The 21,590-nt window shown below is 48.8% G+C and overlaps 1 protein-coding gene across 2 annotated transcripts in view; it reads right to left on the bottom strand.

The window, feature by feature from the left end:
• Positions 1 to 9,702: 9,702 nt before the first annotated feature.
• slc37a2 (solute carrier family 37 member 2) overlaps positions 9,703 to 21,590 on the bottom strand; it is an 83,372-nt gene continuing 71,484 nt past the window's right edge. The window contains exons 14-18 of one of the 2 annotated variants that reach the window (XM_038779333.1): positions 18,505 to 18,578; positions 18,207 to 18,285; positions 16,282 to 16,373; positions 14,895 to 14,951; positions 9,703 to 10,064 (exon numbers count right to left, since the gene is read on the bottom strand). In XM_038779333.1, the coding sequence (XP_038635261.1) occupies positions 10,059 to 10,064; positions 14,895 to 14,951; positions 16,282 to 16,373; positions 18,207 to 18,285; positions 18,505 to 18,578 (308 nt within the window). In that variant the 3' untranslated portion in view covers positions 9,703 to 10,058. Of the gene's footprint in view, positions 10,065 to 14,886; positions 14,952 to 16,281; positions 16,374 to 18,206; positions 18,286 to 18,504; positions 18,579 to 21,590 lie in introns of both variants that reach the window. The other variant, XM_038779332.1, reaches the window with a different exon arrangement.

The following is a 21,590-nucleotide window of genomic DNA, read 5'->3' as shown; positions in this document are numbered from 1 at the left end:
TAACAATGAAAAGCAACAATAAAACACCATAACAACTGTACCACCCCCAAGTCCGTATCAACGCATGTATCTCACCCCCCCCAATCCCAGTGAATAAGAGAACTTAAAAATAAATTTAAATTAAATAAGTAAACATAGTCAACGCCCCCCCCCCCCCCCCCCCCCCCCCCCCCCCCCGGGTTGCTGCTGCTGCTGAGCCAGTACCCTATCGCTGAGCCAGAAAGTCGAGGAAAGGTTGCCACCGCCTAAAGAACCCTTGTACTGATCCTCAGGGCAAATTTGACCTTCTCCAGCTTAATAAAACCCGCCATGTCTTTGATCCAGGTCTCCACGCTTGGGGGCCTCACATCCTTCCACTGTAGCAAGATCCTCCGCCGGGCTACTAGGGACGCAAAGACCAGAACACCGGTCTCTTTCGCCTCCTGCACTCCCGGCTCCACCCCAACCCCAAAAATCGCGAGTCCCCAGCCTGGCTTGACCCTGGATCCCATCACCCTCGACATAGTCCTCGCCACCCCCTTCCAGAACTCCTCCAGTGCCAGGCATGCCCAGAACATATGGGCATGGTTCGCTGGACTCCGAGCACCTGACACACTTGTCTTCACCCCCAAAGAACCTACTCATCCTAGTCCCGGACATATGGGCCCGGTGCAGCACCTTGAATTGGATGAGGCTAAGCCGCGCACATGAGGAGGAAGAGTTAACCCTCTCCAGGGCATCAGCCCATGTCCCATCTTCGATCTGTTCTCCCAGTTCCCCCTCCTACTTAGCCTTTAGCTCCTCTACTGACGCCTCCTCCACCTCCTGCATTACCTTGTAGATATCAGATATCTTCACATTCCCGACCCCCGAAAGCACCCTGTCACTCACCCCCCTCGCGGGAGGCAAAGGGAATCCCTCCACCTGCCGCCTAGCAAACGCCTTTACCTGCAGATACCTGAACATTTTCCCCGAGGGGAGCCCAAATTTCTCCTCCAACTCCCCCAAGCTCGCAAACCTCCCATCCATGAACAGGTCCCTCAGCTGTCTGATGCCCGCTCTGTGCCAACCCTGGAACCCCCCATCAATGTTCCCCAGGACAAACCGATGGTTCCCCCTTAACGGAGCCTCCATCGAGCCCCCCACTTCCCCCCATGTCGCCTCCACTGCACCCAAACCTTGGAGGGTAGCCGTCACCACCGGACTCTTGGTATACCTCGTAGGAGGGAGCGGCCACGGCGCCGTTACCAGGGCCCCCAGGCTTGTGCCTCCACAGGACGCCATCTCCAACCATTTCCACGCTGCCCCCTCTCCCGCTATCACCCACTTACACACCATCGACCCATTGGCCGCCCAATAATACCCTGAGAAATTGGGTAACGCCAGCCCCCCACCATCTCTACCCCGCTCCAAGACCCTCTTCACCCTCGGGGTCCCATGCGCCCAAACGAAGCTCATGATGCTGCTAGTCACCCTCCTAAAAAAGGCCCTAGGGATAAAGATGGGCAAACACTGAAAAAGGAACAAGAACCTCGGGAGAACCGTCATTTTGACGGACTGCACTCTACTCGCCAGCGATAGTGGCACCATGTCACACCTTTTGAATTCCTCCTCCATCTGCTCCACAAGCCTGGTAAAATTAAGCTTATGGAGAGTCCCCCAACTCCTGGCCACCTGCATTCCCAGGTATCTGAAACTCTTCACTGCCCCAACGGGAGCCTCCCAATTCCCTCCTCCTGATCACCCGGGTGTACTACAAATACCTCACTCTTGCCCAGATTTAACTTATAGCCCGAGAAGCTCCCAAACTCAACCAACAGCTCCATCACCCCCGGCATTCCCCCCTCTGGGTCTGCGGCATACCCCCCTCTGGGTCTGCCACATACAACAGCAGGTCGTCCGCATACAGCGATACCCTATGTTCTTCCCCACCTCGCACCAGGCCCCTCCACCTCCCCGACTCTCTCAGCGCCAAAGCCAGAGGTTCTATCGCCAGTGCAAAGAGCAAGGGGGACAGGGGGCACCCCTGCCTGGTCCCACGGTAGAGCCTGAAGTACTCTGATCTCCTTCCATTGGTAACCACACTCGCCATCGGGGCCTCAGAGCAACCTCACCCATTTGATGAACCCCTCCCCGAATCCGAACCGCTCCAGCACCTCTCACAGGTACCCCCATTCAACTCTATCAAACGCCTTCTCTGCATCCACCACTATCTCCGCCCCCCCCTCCAACGCCGGCATCATAACATTTAAATCTCTGCACGTTCGTGTTAAGCTGTCTTCCCTTGACAAATCCTGTCTGACCCTTGTGTATCACCCCTGGCACACCGTCCTCTATCCTGGTGGCCAGGATCTTTGCCAGCAACTTAGCATCAACATGGAGGAGCGATATTGGCCTGTATGATCCACACTGCAAGGGGTCCTTATCCCACTTCAGGATCAGAGAGATCAGCGCCCGTGACATCGTCGGGGGGCAAAGCCCCCCCCCCCCCCCCCATGCCTCATTGAAGGCTCGCACCAACAGGGGGCCCACCAGATCCACATACTTTTTATAAAATTCCACCGGGAACCCATCCGGCCCCTTACCTGACTGCATTTGACCAATCCCCCTGACTAGCTCCTCCAACTCTATCGGCGCCCCCAGCCCCTCCTGCACCTTTGGGAAGCGTGGCCTGTTCATGAAGCTCTCCATCCCCCCCCCCACCGGTGGCTCCGACCGGTACAGTTCCTCGTAAAAGTCCCTAAAGACCCCGTTCACCTCTGCCCCCTTGTGCACCACATTCCCACCCTTATCCATCACTCCACCAATTTCCCTAGCCGCATCTCACCTGCAGAGCTGATGCGCCAACATCCTGCTCGCCTTCTCCCCATACCACGCCTTGCGCCCTCCTCCACTGTGTCTCCGCCTTTCTGGTGGTCAACAAGTCGAACTTGGCCTGTAAACTACACCGTTCCCCCAGCAACCCCTCCTCCGGGGCCTTCGCGTATCTCCTATCCAAGTCCAGGAGCTCCCCCACTAGTCTCTCCCTCCTTTCCCTATGGGCCCGGATGGAGATCAGCTCCCCCCAGACCACTGCTTTCAGAGCCTCCCAGACCATCCCCACCCGGACCGCCCCCGGGTCATTGGTCTCAAGATACCCCTCAACGCTTCCCCAGACCCTCCTACACACCTCCTCATCAGCCAACATCCCCACATCCAGGCGCCACAGCGGGCGCTGGTCCCGCACCTCCCCCATCTCCAGATTGACCCAGTGTGGAGCATGGTCTGAAATTGCTATGGCCGAATACTCGGCATCCTGCACCTTTGGGATCAATCATCAGGGCGAAAAAAATCTATTCGGGAGTAAACCCTATGCACATGGGAGAAAAAGGAATACTCCCGCACCCTCGGCCTCCCAAACCTCCAGGGATCCACCCCTCCCATCCACCCCGCCCCCCTCCCCCGCTGACTAGCCATAAACCCCCTCAGTACCTTGACCGGCCTCCTACCCGTCCTTGAACTGGACTGGTCCAGTGGGGGATCCAGCACCGTGTTAAAGTCTCCCCCCATGATCAGGCCCGTCTCCAGGTCCGGAATGCGGCCCAACAAGCACCTCATGAAGCCGGCATCATCCCAATTCAGGGCATACACATTAACCAGCACCACCTTCTCTCCCTGCAGCCTACCCTTCACCATAATATATCTGCCCTCCTTGTCCGCCACCACCTCAGACGCCTCGAACGCTACCCTCTTCCCCACCAGAATCGCCACCCCCTGGCTCTTAGCGTCTAATCCGGGGTGGAAAACCTGCCCCACCCACCCCTTCCTCAGACGAACCTGGTCCGCCACCTTCACGTGGGTCTCCCGGAACATAGCCACGTCTGCCTTCAGCCCCTTCAAATGAGAAAATACCAGAGACCCTCTTAACCAGCCCATTCAGCCCCCTCACGTTCCAGGTGATCAGACGGAACAGAAGGCACCCCGCCCCCCTCCCCCGCTGACTAGCCATAGCTCATCGACTGCTCGCCCCAGGCCAGCACACCCTGCCCGACCCCCCATGACGATACCGCCTCCCCTCTACCCCCCCGGCCCACACCAGCTCTCTCCTGGTCCTTCCAGCAGCAACCCGGTATCCCCCCCCCCCCCCCCAGGCTAGGAACCCTCCTAGCCTCGACGCACCCTCCACGGTACTTCCGTGAGTTAGCCGACTTCTGCTGACCCCGGCAACTCCTGCCAAAACTGGCCCCTCCCGACATGGGTCATCCCCCCATCCGCCACACCTCCTTGGCACCGCTTCAGTGCAGGGGAAAAAACCAGTAGAGGCCACGCCCCCACCGCCAGCTCCACCCCCCCGCCCCGCAGCGCAGGAAACCAGAGGAAGCCCCGCGCTTTCACACTGCCCCACCCCACCCTTGTCGCAGCTCCCCAAATTCCAGCTCCACCCCATCCCCGTACAGAAGAGAAAATAAACAAACAAACCTCCAACAATCCCCACATAAAACCATACCCAACAGACCCACCTGGAAACAGAGCAAAAACCAGCATAGAAAACACATGTCAAAATTACAAAAACAGCAACAACAAAAACAGCAACGACCGTAGTGCACCAGACCCCGCAGCCCCCAGACCCTAGTTTGAGTCCAGCTTCTCCGCCTGTACAAAGGCCCACGCCTCCTCCGGGGACTCGAAGTAGTGGTGCCGGTCCTTGTATGTCACCCACAGACACGCAGGCTGCAGCATTCCAAATTTGACCTGCTTGGCATGCAGCACCGCCTTTGTCCGGTTAAACCCGGCCCGCCGCTTAGCCACCTCCGCACTCAGTCCTGGTAGATTCACACTACTGAATTCTCCCACTTGCTACTCTTTCTTGGCCCAGCGCAGCACACTCCCGGTCGCTGAATCGGTGGAACCGCACCAGCACCGCCCGCGGGGGTTCATTCGTCTTGGGCCTTCTGGCCAGCACTCTGTGGGCTCCCTCAAGCTCCAGGGGCAAATGGAAGGACCCCGCTCCCATCAACGAGCTCAGCATAGTGGTCACATACAACAGAAGATCCGACCCCTCCGCCAGGCCCAGGATCCTCAAATTCTTTCGCCTCGTGCGAAAGTCCAGCTCCTCCAAGCGGTCTTGCCACTTTTTGTGAAGTGCCTCGTGCAACTCCACCTTCCCCACGAGGACCACAGCCTCCTCCTCCCGCTCAGCGGCCTACCGCTGCAACTCCTGAATGGCCACCCCCTGGGCTGTCTGGGTCTCAAGCAGCTTGTTGGTAGACGCATTCAGGGAGTCCAGCAACTCAGCCTTCAGCTCCGCAAAACAGCACAGAAGAGCAGCTTGCTGCTCCTGCGTCCACTTCCACCAGTCCTCGGGTGCTCCGCCGGCTGCCATTTTGTCCTCCTTCCCCCGCTTTTCCTGGGGAGCTGCTGCAGCCTTTTCCTTTGCCCCACTCGGTACGCACCATAAATTTCGGGGAATGTTCCTCCAAACACCTTCCCCCACCGGGAATCGTCGAAACAGCGCAGTTTGGGGCCCTAAAATAGGCCCGAAAGTCCTTTAATAGCAGGGAGCTGCCGAACGTGCGGCTTAGCTCCGCATCACCGCAACCAAAAGTCCAGGCTTGCAGGTTTGTGCATTTGAGGGGGCTGAAGGTGGAATTGCCAATGCTACAAGAGACACACCTAAAGGTTACAGACAAGATGAGATTGAAAAAGGAGTGGGTTAGCCAAGTATTCCATTCAGGACTGGACTCAAAGGCCAGGGCGATAGCGATCTTGATCAGCAAATGAGTGGCATTTGAGGCAGGGAGAATAAAAAATGAAAATCGATTATCACGAGTATGCATCAAAGTTACTGTGAAAAGCCCCTAGTTGCCACATTCCGGCACCTGTCCGGGGAGGCTGGTACGGGAATCGAACCATGCTGCTGGCCTGCTTTAAAAGCCAGTGATTTAGCCGAGTGAGCTAAACCAGCCCCTAATTGTGTCAGACAAGGGGATAGAACAGTGGTGAGTGGGAAGCTGGAGTGGGTGCGGGTGGTACTCGTTTATATGCTGCGAATTGGGACATGGAATTTGAGGCAGGTGTTAGGTGAGATCCCAGAGTCTCACAACCTGATCATGGGAGGAGATTTTAATACAGTCATTGATCCGGAATCCAAAACCCAGGACAGGGAGGCGGTCGGCCGTGACAAAGGAATTGAAGGGGTTTATGGAGGTTTGCACACCCAAGGGTGGGCGAAGTTCTCTTTTTTCTCATGTCCACAAGGTATACTCTCGCATCTACTTTTTTGTTCTGAGCAGGGTGCTAATACCGGGGATGGTGGATACCGAGTACTCGGCAATCGCAGTGTCAGATCATGTCCCACATTGGGTGGAGCTGCGGGTTAGTGTGGAGAGAGGGCAACGCCCGTTGTGGAGACTGGATGTTTGGTTACTAGCAGACGAAGCGATCTGTGGGCAGGTTAACAAGTCCATCCAAAACTACCTGGAAACAAATGATACGGGGGTGGTCTCTGCAGCGACGGTTTGGGAAGCTCTGAAGGCAGTGGTCAGAGCGAAATCTCCAAAAGGGGCCCCACAGAGAAAAGGCAGAACAGGCAGAGATGGATAGGTTAGTTGAGGAGATTCTCCAGGTGGATAGGAGATACACGGAGGCCCCAGAAGCAGGGCTATTGAGGGAGCGGCGGAGGTTACTGGCAGAGTTTGGGCTGTTGACCACAGGGAAAGCGGTGGAACAGTTGAGGAAGGCAAGGGGGGGGCAATTTATGAGTACGGGGAAAGGCAAGCAGAATGTTAGCGCACCAGCTCAGGAAAAAGGGAGGCGAACAGGGAGATAGGTAAAGTAGAGGTGGAAATACTGTCTGGACCCAGTGGGGTGAATTAGGTTTTTAAGGGCTCGAGTCGGAACCCCTGGCTGGGGTGGAGGGGATGAGGCAGTATTTGGATCAGTTGACGTTTCAAAGGGTAGATGAGGATCTGGTGGAAGGGCTGGGAGCCCCAATGGAGAAAATAATCGAGAGGCTGGACGGCATGCAGTCGGGCAAGGCCCTGGGGCCTGACAGCTATCCAGTGGAATTCTAAAAGACGTTTTCAGAGATTAAGCATCCAGCAGCAGTGGGCTCTATGAAGCAAGAGAGAAGGGGGGAGTCCTCCCCCCCAACAATGTCGCGGGCCTTGATTTCACTGATCCTGAAACAGAAGGATCTGGAGCAATGCAGGTCATACAGGCAGATTTCTCAACTGAATGTCAAACTGCTGGCTAAGATACTACCCATAAGGATAGAGGACTGTGTCCCGGGGTGATAGGGAAAGACCAGACGGGATTTGTTAAGGGCAGGCAACTCAAGGCCAATGTTCGAAGGCTTCTAAATGTTATTATGATGCCCTGAGAAGGAGAGGAGGCGGAGGCGGTGATAGCGATGGATGCGGAGAAGGCTTTTGATCGGGTGGAGTGGAATTACCTGTGGGAAGCACTGGGAAGGTTTGGTTTTGGTGAGGGCTTTATTGACTGGATGCGTTTGCTCTATCAGGCACCAGTCGAGTGTGCGTACGTACCAGCTGAGGTCAGGGTATTTTAAGCTACGCCAAGGGATGTGGCAAGGGTGCCCCCTCTCCCCGTTACTGTCTGCTCTGGCCATAGAGTTGAGCGCCTCTAGGAACTGGAAAGGGCTGGTTCGGTGGGGGGAGGGGGGGGGGAGGAGGGGTGGAGTACCAGGTCTCATTCTAAGCAGATGACCAGCTCTTGTACATTTCGGACCCGTTGGAGGAGATGCGGGAAGTAACGCTAATCCTGGGGGAATTGTCAATTTTTCAGGATATAAATTGAACATGGGAAAGTGTGAGATGTTTGCAATCCAGGCAAAAGGACAGGAGGAGGAGGAGGAGAGGAGACTGGGAGAGCTGCTGCTTAGAATGGTAAGAAAAAGCTTTCTGTATCTGGGAATCCAGGTGGCCTGGGAATGGGAGGCACTGCACAAGTTAAACCTATCCCAGCTGGCAGAACAAATGAAAGGGGACTTTTAAGAGATGGGACATGCTTCCGCTATGATTGGCAGCGAGGGTACAGACTGAAAATGACGGTCCTCCCCAGATTTCTGTCTGTCTTTCAGTGCCTCCCCATCTTCATCCCAAAGGCCTTTTTCAAGCAGGTGAAAAAGGTTATTTCGGGCTGTGTGGGCAGGTAAAACCCTACGGGTGAAGTGTTGCTGGAGCGCAGTTGGGAGGGGATGATTAGGAAGTGGGTAGTGGGGGAGGGGTCGGTGTGGGAACGGATGGAGGCGGCGTCATGCAAAGACAAGTTTGGGAGCACTGATAAATGGCACCTCTTCCGTTCTCACCGGCCCAATACACCACAAGTCCACTGGTGGTGGCGGCTCTGAGAATCTAGGGACAATGGAGGAGATAAGAGAGTGGAGGGAGCATCAGTTTGGACCCCGATTTATAACAATCATTGGTTTGTACTGGGTAGGCTTGATGGTGGGTTCCGGAGATGGCAAAGGGCAGGAACTATCTATTTATAGATGGGAGCTTCCCCAGCTTGAAAGCCTTGCAGGATAAATTTGAATTGCCAGCAGGGAACGGGTTTAGGTATTTGCAGGTGCGCGACTTCCTGAGAAAGCAGGTTCCGGCTTTTCCGCTGCTGCCGCCACTGGGGATATAGGATAGAGTAGTTTCCAGTACCTGGGTGGGAGGGGAGAAGTTTTTGGATATTTACCAGGAGCTTTCAGAGGCAGAGAAAACTCTGGTGGAGGAACTCAAAGGCAAGTGAGAGGATGAGCTAGGAGAGATAGAGGCGGGTCTATGGGCGGATGCCCCAAGCAGGGTTAATACCTCCTTATCGTGCACCAGGCTTAGCCTGATACAATTTAAGGTAGTCCACTGGGCACACAGTGGCTCGGATGAGCAAGTTTTTCAGAGTAGAGGATAGGTGTGTGAGGTGCGCGGGAAGCCCAGCAAATCATGTCCACATGTTTTGGGCATGCCCGAAGCTTGGAGTATTTTGCTAAGGCAATGTCCACAGTACTAAAAACATGGGTGGTGCAGAGTCCAGAGCTACGATCTTTGGAGTGTGGGAAGAGCAGAGAGTTCAGGGGGGGGGGGGGGGGGGGGGGCGAAAGAAGAGGCTGATGGTTTTTGCCTCCCTGGTAGCCCGGAGACGGATCTTATTAATGTGGAGGGAATCAAAGCCAGCCCCCCCCCCCCCCCTCCACCCCCCCCCCCCCCCCCCCCCCAGTGCAGTGACCTGGGTTAGAGACGTGGCTGGGTTTCTTGAGAAGATAAAGTCCACCTTAAGAGGGTCAATAGTCACGTTCACCCAGAGGTGGCAGCCGTTTGTCGACTTTCTCGGGGAAAATTAAAATGTCAGCGGATGTAGTATTTCAAGGGGTGGTGGGGGGGGGGGGGTGGGAAAGAGGGCCAGATTGTTGTTTGATGGTTGGGGGTGTGTGAAGATTGGGATGGGGTGGAAATGTTTATTATACCATGTTTAGGTCATTGTTATTATAATAAACATTTTCAAATATAAAAAAAAAGGTTTTCGGCACTGTCCTTTCTCAACACATACCTGTGCACCATTCAGTGAAGCCCAGACACAGGGATGAAGAGGTCAACTGACTCGTTCACCAAGAGCCTATTGAACTGGTTCAGGCCACAGCAAGAGATAGATATGAAAAGCACCAAGAATACTTAAGGCAAACAAATAAAAAGCTTTGATTTTTGAATGATTGTTAGAAAAATTGCACTGAGAAACAAATTATACAAATGGTGTGTATTTCAAACAAATAAAAGACCATACATCAGACAGACTCTATTAAACCCTGTTCACCATAAATTGGAAGGCGATCTTCAATAGTGAGGCGCTAAAGTTAGCAAACAGTCTCCAAAGACTGGCCTGACTTTAATCCCTTTGTGAAATCAGTATCTGGGAGGGATGCAGGAGATTAAAGAGATTCTTCTTTTCACTGTATTCAATGCTTTTTCCTCCCACTCTCGATGGAGCTAGGCACAAGCTTTGAAGTAAAAAGCAGAAAGCAGAATTAACCCACAAATCGAAAATCTCCCAGTCTCGTTGAAGAACTTCTTAGCAAATGTGTTCTTGGTCAGAACTCCTTAAACCTGCAGTACAAAAGGGGAAGACGAGTTAGAGATCTTGGTGCCAAACTAAAAACGCACTTTCAAAAGCACAGCATTTTGGATAAAAATGTATGACAGCCCCCCTTTCCCTTCTGAATGTGACTGTTTTGGTTGAATCTTCTCAGGGGCTCTCAGTTCTTTGGCATCTTGTTTTAGTGAACATGATTCAGCTGTCAGAGGGAGGGATTGCGGGAGCAATATAGCCAGACTCCATTTGGCCCTCACCCCAGCAGCTGCACACAAGCATTTCCAGCACAAATCACCATCCACATACACAGCCAGAGGACATGACTGTTGCATTCCCAGTGGAAACCAGCCAACTCTACTCTGCCGATGTAAATAAAGGCAGTGCTGTTGGCACAATGTGGTGTAATGCTGAGTTGCAATTTCCAATTCAGTGTTTTCTCAAGCGGCACTTCTGAAAGAACTGTACAGATGATTGTATGTTTTCAGGCAACACTCCATGTGAAAGCCCCGAGCTGATGCTGTCTGAATCTTGTTGCTTTGTAGCACATTCCCAACTGTGCTAAACTGAACCTCGCAAATCAAAGAGCCCTCATCAACTGAAATTTTACTCCACAAGGGAGAGCTCCAGAGGAGACTTTGACCCTGAAAACACTTCAGATCATAAAACCAGTTAACTGTCCTTGTGCATCAAAATTATAAAAATACATTTGGAAAATGTTTGCACATCATGTGCCAAAGGTTAAATTATCCAGATATTGCTTTAAATAAGCTGGTATTCGTGTCTCTTTATTGTCACAAGTAGGCTTACATTATGAAATTAAAATGAAAATCGCTTATCGTCACGAGCAGGCTTCAAATGAAGTTACTGTGAAAATCCCCTAGTCACCACATTCTGGCGCCTGTTCGGGGAGGCTGGTACGGGAATTGAACCGTGCTGCTGGCCTGCTTCCAAAGCCAGCGATTTAGCCCAGTGAGCTAAACCAGCCCCTAACATTACCATTAACGCTGCAATGAAGCTACTGCGAAAAGCCCCTAGTCACCACATTCCAGCACCTATTCAGGTACACAGAGGGAGAATTCAGGATGTCCAATTCAGCCAACACCACATCTTTTGGGACTTGTGGAAGGAAACCAGAGCACCCGGAGGAAACCCACGCAGATGTGAGGAGAATGTGCAGACTCTGCACAGACAGTGACCCAAACTGGGAATTGAACTTGGGACCCTGGCACTGTGAAGCAACAATACTAACCACTGTTCCCTCGTATTCCTTCAAGTATAGAAGATTAAAGGGGTTACCTAGTTGGTGAGATAGTTAAAGGAACAAAATCTGAAAATACTGGGCAATCTCAGCACGTCTGACAATGTCTGAGAAGAGAGAAGGGAGCTAATGATTTTGAGTTTGGATGACTCTAACTTTGACAAAGTCATCCAGGCTCAAAACGTTAGCTCCAGGTTAGGTGAATTGGCCATGTTAAAGTGCAGTTAGCATCCAAAAAGGTTAAGTCAGGTTACTGGTGTGGGCTTAAGTGGGATGCTAATTCCAAGGGCTGGTGTAGACTCGATGGGCCGAATGGCCTCCTTCTGCACTGTAATTCTATGATCTATGATCTTTCTCCACAGATGCTGTCAGACCAGAGATTTTGTCCAGTATTTTCTGTTTCAGATTCCAGCTCCCACAGTAATTTTAATTTAAGTAATTTGCTTTATTTATTGAAATTAGAGGATTTGATGGAGAGAAAGTTCCAGGAAAAAAAAGGGACACAACAGAGCAGCTAGACTGTTCAGGGGTAATGTCAGGCAACACTTTACATAAAGGAGAGTGGAAATTACCCCCTCCCCCCTCATCTGTTGATGCTAGGGGCCGAGCCAGGGGAAGATTTATTTAGGGAAGGGAAGTCATTAAAGGGATATGGAACCAAGGAAGGTGAATGGAGTTTGAGGTACATTTCTCACAAATTTTCTTTTAAATTTAGTGTGCCCAATTAAGGGGCAATTTAGCATGGCCAATCCATCTACCCTGCACATCTTTTGGATTGTGGGGGCGAAACCCACGCAGACACGGGGAGAATGTGCAAACTCCACACAGTGACCCAGGGCCGGGATTCGAACCCAGGTCCTCAGCGCCGCAGTCCCAGTGCTAACCACTGCACCACCGTGCTGCTCTATTGCACACATGATTTAACGGAATGAGGAAATCAGGCTGGAGGCGCAGAATGCCTCCCTCCTATCCAGTGCCAACTTTCTTCCACAAGTACAATATGCCCCTGCACAGTAGAGGGAACCCTTTGAGTCAGTGTTTTCATGTAGAATCAATTAATTCTTGCTGGCAAAACAAAAGGGACATCTACCTGACCGAACATGTTACCCCTCAATTCATAAACAAAGACGGAAAACATTCCAAACATAGCCTGTCAGGCAAAGAATCTGCTAACCGGGCATGCAGTCCGTATGGGGCTATTTTAAGGCTAACTATTAAAATATTTGAGCTCGACACAGCCGCAGTTCTGACTGGACTTTCTTCACATAACAGAGCCTCAAGACACTGGCTGCATCATTACTAGGAACAACGTTTTTAGAACATAGTGCAGAAATGAAATGAAAGTCGCTTATTGTCACGAGTAGGCTTCAATGAAGTTACTGTGAAAAGCCCCTCGTCGCCACATTCCGGCACCTGTCCGGGGAGGCTGGTACGGGAGGCCATTCGGCCCATCAAGTCTGCACCGACCCACTTAAGCCCTCACTTCCACCGTAACCCAATAACCCCTCCTAACCTTTTTGGTCACCAAAGGGCAATTTAGCATGGCCAGTCCACCCAACCTGCACGTCTTTGGACCGTGGGAGGAAACCGGAGCACCCGGAGGAAACCCACGCAGACACAGGGAGAACATGCAGACTCCACACAGAGTGATCCAGCGGGGAATCGAACCCGGGACCCTGGTGCTGTGAAGCCACAGTGCTATCCACTTGTGCTGCCCATCTATTGCTGGAAAAAAAAAGTACATGTTGCCGAAGTTTTTCCATCCTGCCCTCATCGGGACAAAATCAAGAATTCCAAATTTCAAACAAACAATCATAATTTATATTATTGGGGGAGAGAAAAAAAAAGGGTGTTGATTAGTTGGCAAGTCGACTGATTGTTACGGTTTTCTCTATGGAAACACCTTGGCAAGAGAACTGTCGGCTCCCCAAGTTCCTGGGTAATTTTTTTTAAAAAGCAGAAGGCGTGAACATATTCCTCTCGTTTGCTGAGAAGGGTAGGTGAATGTAAATGGATGTCATTTCTAGCAAACATTCCTGAACCACTTTCAAGCTAGTGATTAAATTGGTTACTGTAGCTATTAGGGCACTTGTTCAATTCACCTGCCCAATCACATTTAACAGTAGACATGAGTACAAGATATAAATCTTTAGCAACATCTCTTTTTGCAGTTACCTTACTGTACTTTTCAGAGCTCACCCACCCCATCAAAGTGCCTGCAATCAACTCTTTTGGTATTGGAGTTGCCATGTCTCCCAGAATGTTCTGATAAAATATTCATTTCAGAGAACTCCAGTGAGAAACCATTGGGGCACAAAAAGGTGTTTGTTTTTAACCATTACTCTTAGGATTGGGATCCGCTCCAACTGTGCTTTATAAAAACCCAAAAGCCTTGAACACAAACACCGGAAACAAACAGGCCAAACCTCAACTGTACGAGTGTTATTCTTCAAAACATGTGGTCATGCTGATACTAAAGTCAATCCAGTGTAAAGTAAATGTGACTTACTGTGGTAGTGTGGCCCCTTTAAGGGATCACACTTCATGGGCTATGTGACAGGCTTGGAGCCTATGGGAACACAGTATGCAAACACAAGCCTTTCAGCAGTTTAGATGCAGTTCTGGCCATTAGGGCTTGGGAAGGGTTTGCCTGGGTGTTGTGGGAACAAGACCTGTGTAACAGTTCCAGTGTATATAGTTTTCCTCAATTCAATAAATCTCTTTAACACTGCCTCAATCACCTTGCAGTATAATAACTACCAAAGACCAAACAGTGACCATCAAACAATCCAATTACGAAACTGGGAGACCATCAGAGCTGATGGCCCAAGACAAATCAGCCGCTATTTTAACAACAGCTCAAGAGAAAGAGACTTTATCACATACATACAAAACAACATGGAGCCAGAGAAATCACACTTGAGTGGGGTCGATCATTTCAGTCATGGAAACAACATTGCAGTGAATAGGTTTTCTGCACTGAGCATTCAAACAGGAGATTTGAAGATAATTTAAGAGCAACCAAATCCTCAGGATGAGGTTTGGTTTGGAGCAATTTATTAACGAGTGTTGTATAGTGTCATTATACTAATTTAGAGCTCTTGCGTAGCATTTTGTGTTTATAAAAACTTTTGCAGTTGAGCCCAAAACCTGTTATCCTTATAAAATCTCAAAGTCAAGGAGGAAAGTGGCTTTTTGGTGGAAAGTATTGACCTTCTATGAGGAAACCTCTGACTATCACCAGTCTCTATCACTGCTGCTCCAATCCAGAGAGGGAAGGACAGGGACACTGAGCTGCCTACATGACTCTTCCTCAATTTGTACTGTTTTGTCTTGGCCTGCATGTGTTAAATTCCTTCCCAGTGCTGTACTCCAATCTGAAATTCAAAGGGAGGAGGAACTTACTCCCACCAGAAGCCTTGGCATATCCACCTTGCCTCATCAATACTAAAGGGGAAAAACTAATTTGTGGCGTTGGTGCAATAAATTATTCCCCAAGCACGCAGGATACAATATACACAACACAGGTTCTCCATCTCAACACATTTCAGTTCAACAAGAGCTCTTCATTCTCTTACCCTCTTTCCCTCATTGAGTACCCACAACAGCCTCTGATCTCCTTGTATACGAGTCTGCTCAATAACTGCAAAACAAAAAGCGAAAAGAGATTAATACAAAAACATTCTGCCGCAAAACTCCCAACGTGTTAATGAAGCCCAAAACCTGGGCTGCATTTATTCTGGAGAGATTGCAGGTTTGGGTATCCAGTGTCTTTGCCACCTGCTGGTGACATTGTGGAACAACGTCACCATCAAAACATAGCAACTCTCAAATTGGTTCTATTTTGTTCACATTAAAATAAGAGTTGGTGATGGGAGAGGGAAAAGATATTCAGAATTTGACCATGTAGCAATAAGCAATCATTAAAGCAAAAAGAACAGGAGAATCTAGGACAATAGTTAGAACCATGAGGTAGGAGAAAGAGCCTTCTGCTCCACTTTCTCCTACCCTCACTTTGGGGTCTTTGAATTGGGTGGCAATCCTTAATAGATTGAGGCTTTACTCCTCTTTAGTCACCTCAGTAAGGAATTATCTCCAAGGCAACAATTGACACTTGCCTCTTCTCGTATCAAGGTAACCCTTCAAATAACACTCACTTTCTTACTACCTTGGACACAAGGCTGGACTTTCATGAAGATTTTCCAAAAGTGAAGCAATGCTCGAAGCTCAGATCCGAGTGCACCCCATACCCATCCGTGTGCGGTACAGCATATTCAGACACCTCATTTTAACACCGTACCATTGACAAAGGGAAAGGTACCGTGGACAACCTCAATCCAAACCGCTCGTGTAAATTTTACCATACACTTGGGGCGAGATTCTCTGGTCCCCTCACAGGATGACCCTCAGCGGTGGAAGGCAGCCCACCGTTGGCCAACAATGGAACCGTCTGGTCCTGCCACTATCAGTGGGATTTCCTATAGAATCCACTCCACGCCACCAGGAAACCCACGGCAAGGGTACCACGTCAACAGGTCCAGATGATCCCATTGGTGTGAACAGGCTGATGATCTTGCCCACAGTATTCTCTGGAATAAATCATATCCCAAGTACAACATTGATATCCTAATCAAAGACAATTGCAAAAGATGGGAATTGATCTACAAGAGCAGAATTAATTCCAGTCTGTGCCAAGTTGGATGATCTCACTCAGCAGTGATGGGTGGTATAAATAATCATGTATCCTGGATTCGGGAATAGAGAGAGAGACAGAGACAGATGAGTATCTACTCCAGATTACTATCCATTAACAAAATCTGGTGGATAATATGATCAAGAGGTACAAGGAAATCAAAGCAACTAGGTGGATCGAGAAAGAAAAAAAACACTCGCAAAGAATTAACACTTGGACAAGATGCTGTCAAGTTTTTGTCCAATTGAGAAAGACGATAGAACCCACTGAAAAGACATACCAAACAGGCCAAAATATCAGATGCAATCAACATGTAAAAGACGTTGTTCCAGTTTGTGAGGAGTCCAGCCAGCAGTGGGCCCAATGCAGCACCTAGAATAGACAGCAGAATATAAGAGGGGAACAGTATCTTTCTATAATCCTGCCTGCATCCCAATATCCTCCAAAACTCACAAGTAGGCTTCAATGAAGTTACTGTGAAAAGCCGCTAGTCGCCACATTCCAGCGCCTGTCCGGGGAATTGAACCCATATTGCTGGCCTTGGTTTGCATTACAAACCATCTGTTTAGCCCACTATGCTACAATTGCCAAAGCTAAAATGAAATGTAAATCTCTCCCTACATTGTCTAATGAAATGAAATGTGTACGGTCGTCAAAGGATATTCTATAGATAACTACAACTTCAGCAATTTGCATTTCAAATGCAAAAAAAAATCCCAGGGGTGCTTTAAAGAGGCACAAGGAAAATGGATGCCAGAGTTCAAAGGAAGGTCATCCACCTGAAATGTCAACGCTGCTTCTGTCTGCAGATGGTGCCAGACCTAGAGTGTCTCCAGAATTTTCCATTATTATTATTTCAGACTTACAGCCTCCCACCAGCATTTTTTTTGTACAGCAGAGCATTTTGTTCCATCAGTGTCACACCGAGATGGGAACATGTTGCATGTGCCACTAGGAACTGGGTCAAAATGTTCTGAAACTCACTATACAACACGTAACGGAGGGAGATGCTTTATTCCCCATTCCTGATGGCATTTATATCCAGGTCTTAACAGTCTTCACCATGCCTCAATAGTACTACTCTCCCCACCAGCCAGTAGGCCACTCCTGCAGGAGACGCACTTCCCAGTTTCAAGACTTACTGACACTAGACAACTGCATGGAACCAAGTTAACTTTACGATGCAAAAAAAAAAATGGCACTTACGTTGCCCTGCATCTTCACCAGTGCGTGCTACCCCCACCCCTGCAAATTTCCCCACATTGAACAATTTCCGGTTTACCTCAATTACAATGCGTCAGTTAAGGGCACCAGTCAGCCAATGCAAATTTGCCCAAACAGCAGAATCTTAGTGGCCCAATTAAAAAATAATTTATCCTCTACTTTTGTGCCGTTAGTTTAATTAGTTCCCTCATCCAAATTGTTGATATAAAATGAATAGCCAAGGCCCCAAGCACCAATATCTGTGGCATCACATTAGTTGCCTCCTGCCCACTTCGAAAAAGATCCATTTATTCCCAACTCTTTCCTGTTGCATAACCAAATCCCAGTCCATGCCACTACATTAACCCCAATCTGATGTGCTCTAATCTTTTGCACATTGCAGGATGTGAAAATCCAAATTCACTACAACTGGTTCCACCTCATCTATTTTATTAGTTACATCCTCAAAATCTCCAGTAGGTTTGTCAAACACTATTTCCCTTTCATTCATAAATCCATGTTGGCATTTTCCAAGTGTCCCATTATCACGTTCTTTATAATAGCCTCCAGCAGCATTCCCTTACTGAGTTTTGGCTAGCTAGTTTGTCATTCCCCGTTTTCCTCGCTCCCTCTTTAAATAGTGGGGTTACGTCGAAAGCAATGGACTAAATGCTGGAAATCGGGATGAGAATAGATAGGAGCTTGATGGCCATGGCAGACACAATGGGCCGAAGGGCCTCTTTTTGTCCGTCACCCTCCAATCCGCTGAGACTGTCTTAGATTCTATAGAATTTTGGAAGTGGCCGCCCCCTTAGCTCCCTGGAAAGTAGCATATACTAGATTGGCAAAAAAAAAAAAATTCTGGTAGAGCACAGTCAAACAAAGATTTAATACCTGCGATTTAATCAGTTGATTAGATTAACCAAAATAGTCTAATCTCATCATCAGGTTACAGTCAGAGGCCATTATCATTCATTAGTTAAAACTTTGTTTCAGACTCACCAATTGAGCCGGTTCCATCGATGATTGCTGTGACAGTTGATAATGCTTTAGCATTTCCTTTCAAACACTTGTGCGTTCCCTGGGGAAAAAAGATCACCAATTTAAGCACCTAACATAGCTCCTCTGTCCACTTACAACCACTGCCCACATTTTCCTTCAAAAAAGATATTTTTATGAAAGCGGAAATCCCTTGGCTAAAAAGGGAATTCAGCCAATTATAAGAGTTAGTGAGATGTAGTGCATTATTATCCTACTCAACTCCACCCTCTCCTAAAGAGAGTGAGAAGCAATTCCTCACCAGATCAGTGGCTACTGCTGTTGTGATCAGTGCGTACGGTCCATTCACCAGCCCGCCACATACAATTAGCATTCCTGTTGGAGAAAGAGTAATACTTGTAATCACATAGCATCTTTCATTAGAGGATGGTCTAAAGTGTTTACAACCAATTAAATAATTTAAAGTGTAGTCACGTTCGTGAGTGAGACAGCCAATTTACACACAGCAAGTTTACACAAAAGGCAGAGAGATGAAATCAGATTTTTAAAATAATATTTTACGGTATTTGATAATTTATGACATCAACATGGTAAAATAAACATTCCCCCCAGCCCAATCTTCACACACCTCAACCATACAACAACAATCAGCACCCCCCCCCCCCCCCCCCCCCCCCAAGAATACTGCATCTGCTGACATTTCTAATTTTCAGAGAAAGTCAACAAACGGCTGCCACCTCCGGGAGAACCCTCTTAAGGCAAACTTTATTTTTGAGACTGAGAAACCCAGCCATGTCACTAACCCAGGTCTCTACACACAGGGGCTTAGAGTCCCTCTGCGTTAATAAGATCCGTCCCCGGGCTACCAGGGAGGCAAAGGCTAGGACGTCGGCCTCTTTCACTCCCTGATCTTCCGACACTCCAAAGATCGCTACCTCTGGACTTGGCACCACCCGTGTTTTTAGCATCGTGGACATTGCCTTAGCAAAACCCTCCAAGCTTCAGACATGCCCAAAACATGCGGACATGATTTGCTGGGCTTCCCGCGCACACCTATCCTCTACCCCGATAAACTTGCTCATCCCAGCCACTCATGTGCCCGGTGGACTAGCTTAAATTGCATCAGGCTAAGCCTGGCACACTGAGGTGGTATTAACCCTGCTTAGGGCATCCGCCCATAGACCCGCCTCTATTTCTCCTCCTAGCTTGTCCTCCAACTTACCCGCAAGCTCCTCCAGCGGAGTTTCCTCCGCCTCAGAAATATCAGATACCTTCCCCTCTCCCACCCAGGTACAGGAAACTACTCTATCCTGTATCCCCTGTGGCAGCAGCAGCAAAAAGGTCGGCACCTGTTTTCTCAGGAAGGTCGCACACCTGCAAATACCCAAAACCATTCCCTGCTGGCAATTTAAATTTATCTTCCAAAGCTTTCAAGCTGGGAAAGCTCCCATCTATAAATAGATCCCCCATCCTTCTAATTCCTGCCCTCCAACTCCGAAACCTGCCATCTAGCCTACCTGGTACAAACCTGTGATTGTTATAAATCGGGTCCAAATCGATGCTCCTTCCACTCTCTCATATCTACTGCACTTCCCCCAGATCCTCAGCGCCACCACTACCACTGGACTTGTGGAGTATCGGGCCGGTGAGAATGGCAGAGGTGCCATTACCAATGCTCCCAGACTGGGAGACTAAATCAGATTATTCGATCATTTCATGTTGGAGGATAAATATGGCCAAGACAAGGGGAGTGAATTCCTATGCTCTTGTTAAAATTGTACCATGGGCTTTTTAAAACATTAAATCCAAGTGCAGATGGGCCTCACCTAAAGGACCACACAAAAAAAAAATTATGTGGCAGTACTGCACTAACAGGATTGCTCTAGAGATCAATAACTGGAAGAGTGTGTGCTGTCCACTAGGCCATTACCAAGCTGCATCACAGCAGATAGATCGCAGGCAAATCCGTTTGGGTTTATTGCCAAAGCATTTCCAACAGGTCATATTTCCAGAAAAGACCTCCAAAGTCACAATAAATAAGAAAACCAACTTGGAATGAGACAAGTATAGGCTCCTGAATCAATACTACTTAATTACTATCCTGGCTCAGTGAGTTGGGCCATGTGCAGAACCTCAAAGAGAGGAATCACAAGATAATAGTGGAGTAGTTGGATAGTGATTTCTGGTCATCTCTGACACAACAAATGGAACTGGGGAATGTGGATTGGGAGCAGCTATTTTGAGGGCAAATCCACGTCGGACATGATGGGAGGCTTTTCAAGGCCAGTTGATTGAAGTGCAGGATAGGCATGTCCCTGCACACGAATGAAGGATAGAAATGGCAGAATTCGGGAACCATGGACGACAAGGGAAATTGTAAGCTTAGTAAAAAGGAAGCATATGATAGGTCTAAGCATCTAAAAACTGAAGAAGTCTTGAGGATAATGAAAGTAGGAAGGAACTAAATGTGGAATTAGGAGGGTTTAAAGGGGAATATCTTAGCAAACATGGTCCAGGAGAATCCCAAGGCTTATTATGCATCTTTGGAGCAAGAGAAAGAGTAGGCCCACTCAAGGACAATTGAGGGAAGTTATGTGTGGAAACACAGGTAGTGGGTGAAATCCTTAATGAGTACTTTGTATCTGTATTCACCAGGGAGAAGAACATAACGGATGTTACTGATGTCAAGGATAGGTGTGCGAACACTCTTGATAACATCAATATATCAAAAGGAGGAAGTGCTGAGTATCCTAAATTGCATTAAGGTAGACAAGCCCCTGGGGCCAGACGGGATCTATCCCAGGTTACTGCAGGAGGCAGGGGGAGAAATAGCTGGAACTTTAACAGACATCTTCACATCCTCTGACCACAGGCAAGGTTCCAGAGGACTGGAGAATGTTTTTCCCTTGTTTAAAGGAAGGAAGCAGGGATAATCCAGAAAAATATAGGCCTGTATATAGGACAGGATATATGCACTTTGAGGAAAATGGATTGCTCAGTGACAAGCAGCATGGTTTTGTAAGGGACTAACTTGAATTTTTTGAAGTAGTTACAAAATTAATGAGGGAAGGGCTGTGGATGTAGTTTTTAAATAGACTTTAGTAAGGTCCCTGGCAGCCTGGTACAAAAACTAAAATCGCATGGAATCTGGGTGGGCAGGTTTGGTTATAGAAAACAGCTATAGGTGGAAGTCAGAGGATACAATAGGATATAGATTGGAGACTTGGGGACAGAAATGGCAGACGGTGTTTAATCCAGACAAATGTGGGGTGTTGGAGGTTCAAATCTAGTATGAATTTTAATGTAAATGGCAGAACCCTTAGAAACATTAACAGAGGGATCTGGGCATGCAGGTCCACGGTTCCCTAAAAGTTGCAACACAGGTGG

The sequence above is a fragment of the Scyliorhinus canicula genome, chromosome 19 (assembly GCF_902713615.1).
Source record: "Scyliorhinus canicula chromosome 19, sScyCan1.1, whole genome shotgun sequence".
NCBI classification, from domain to species: Eukaryota; Metazoa; Chordata; class Chondrichthyes; order Carcharhiniformes; family Scyliorhinidae; genus Scyliorhinus; species Scyliorhinus canicula.
The sequence above is the reverse complement of the archived record's forward strand: the minus strand, read 5'-3'. Positions and strand labels throughout refer to the sequence as shown.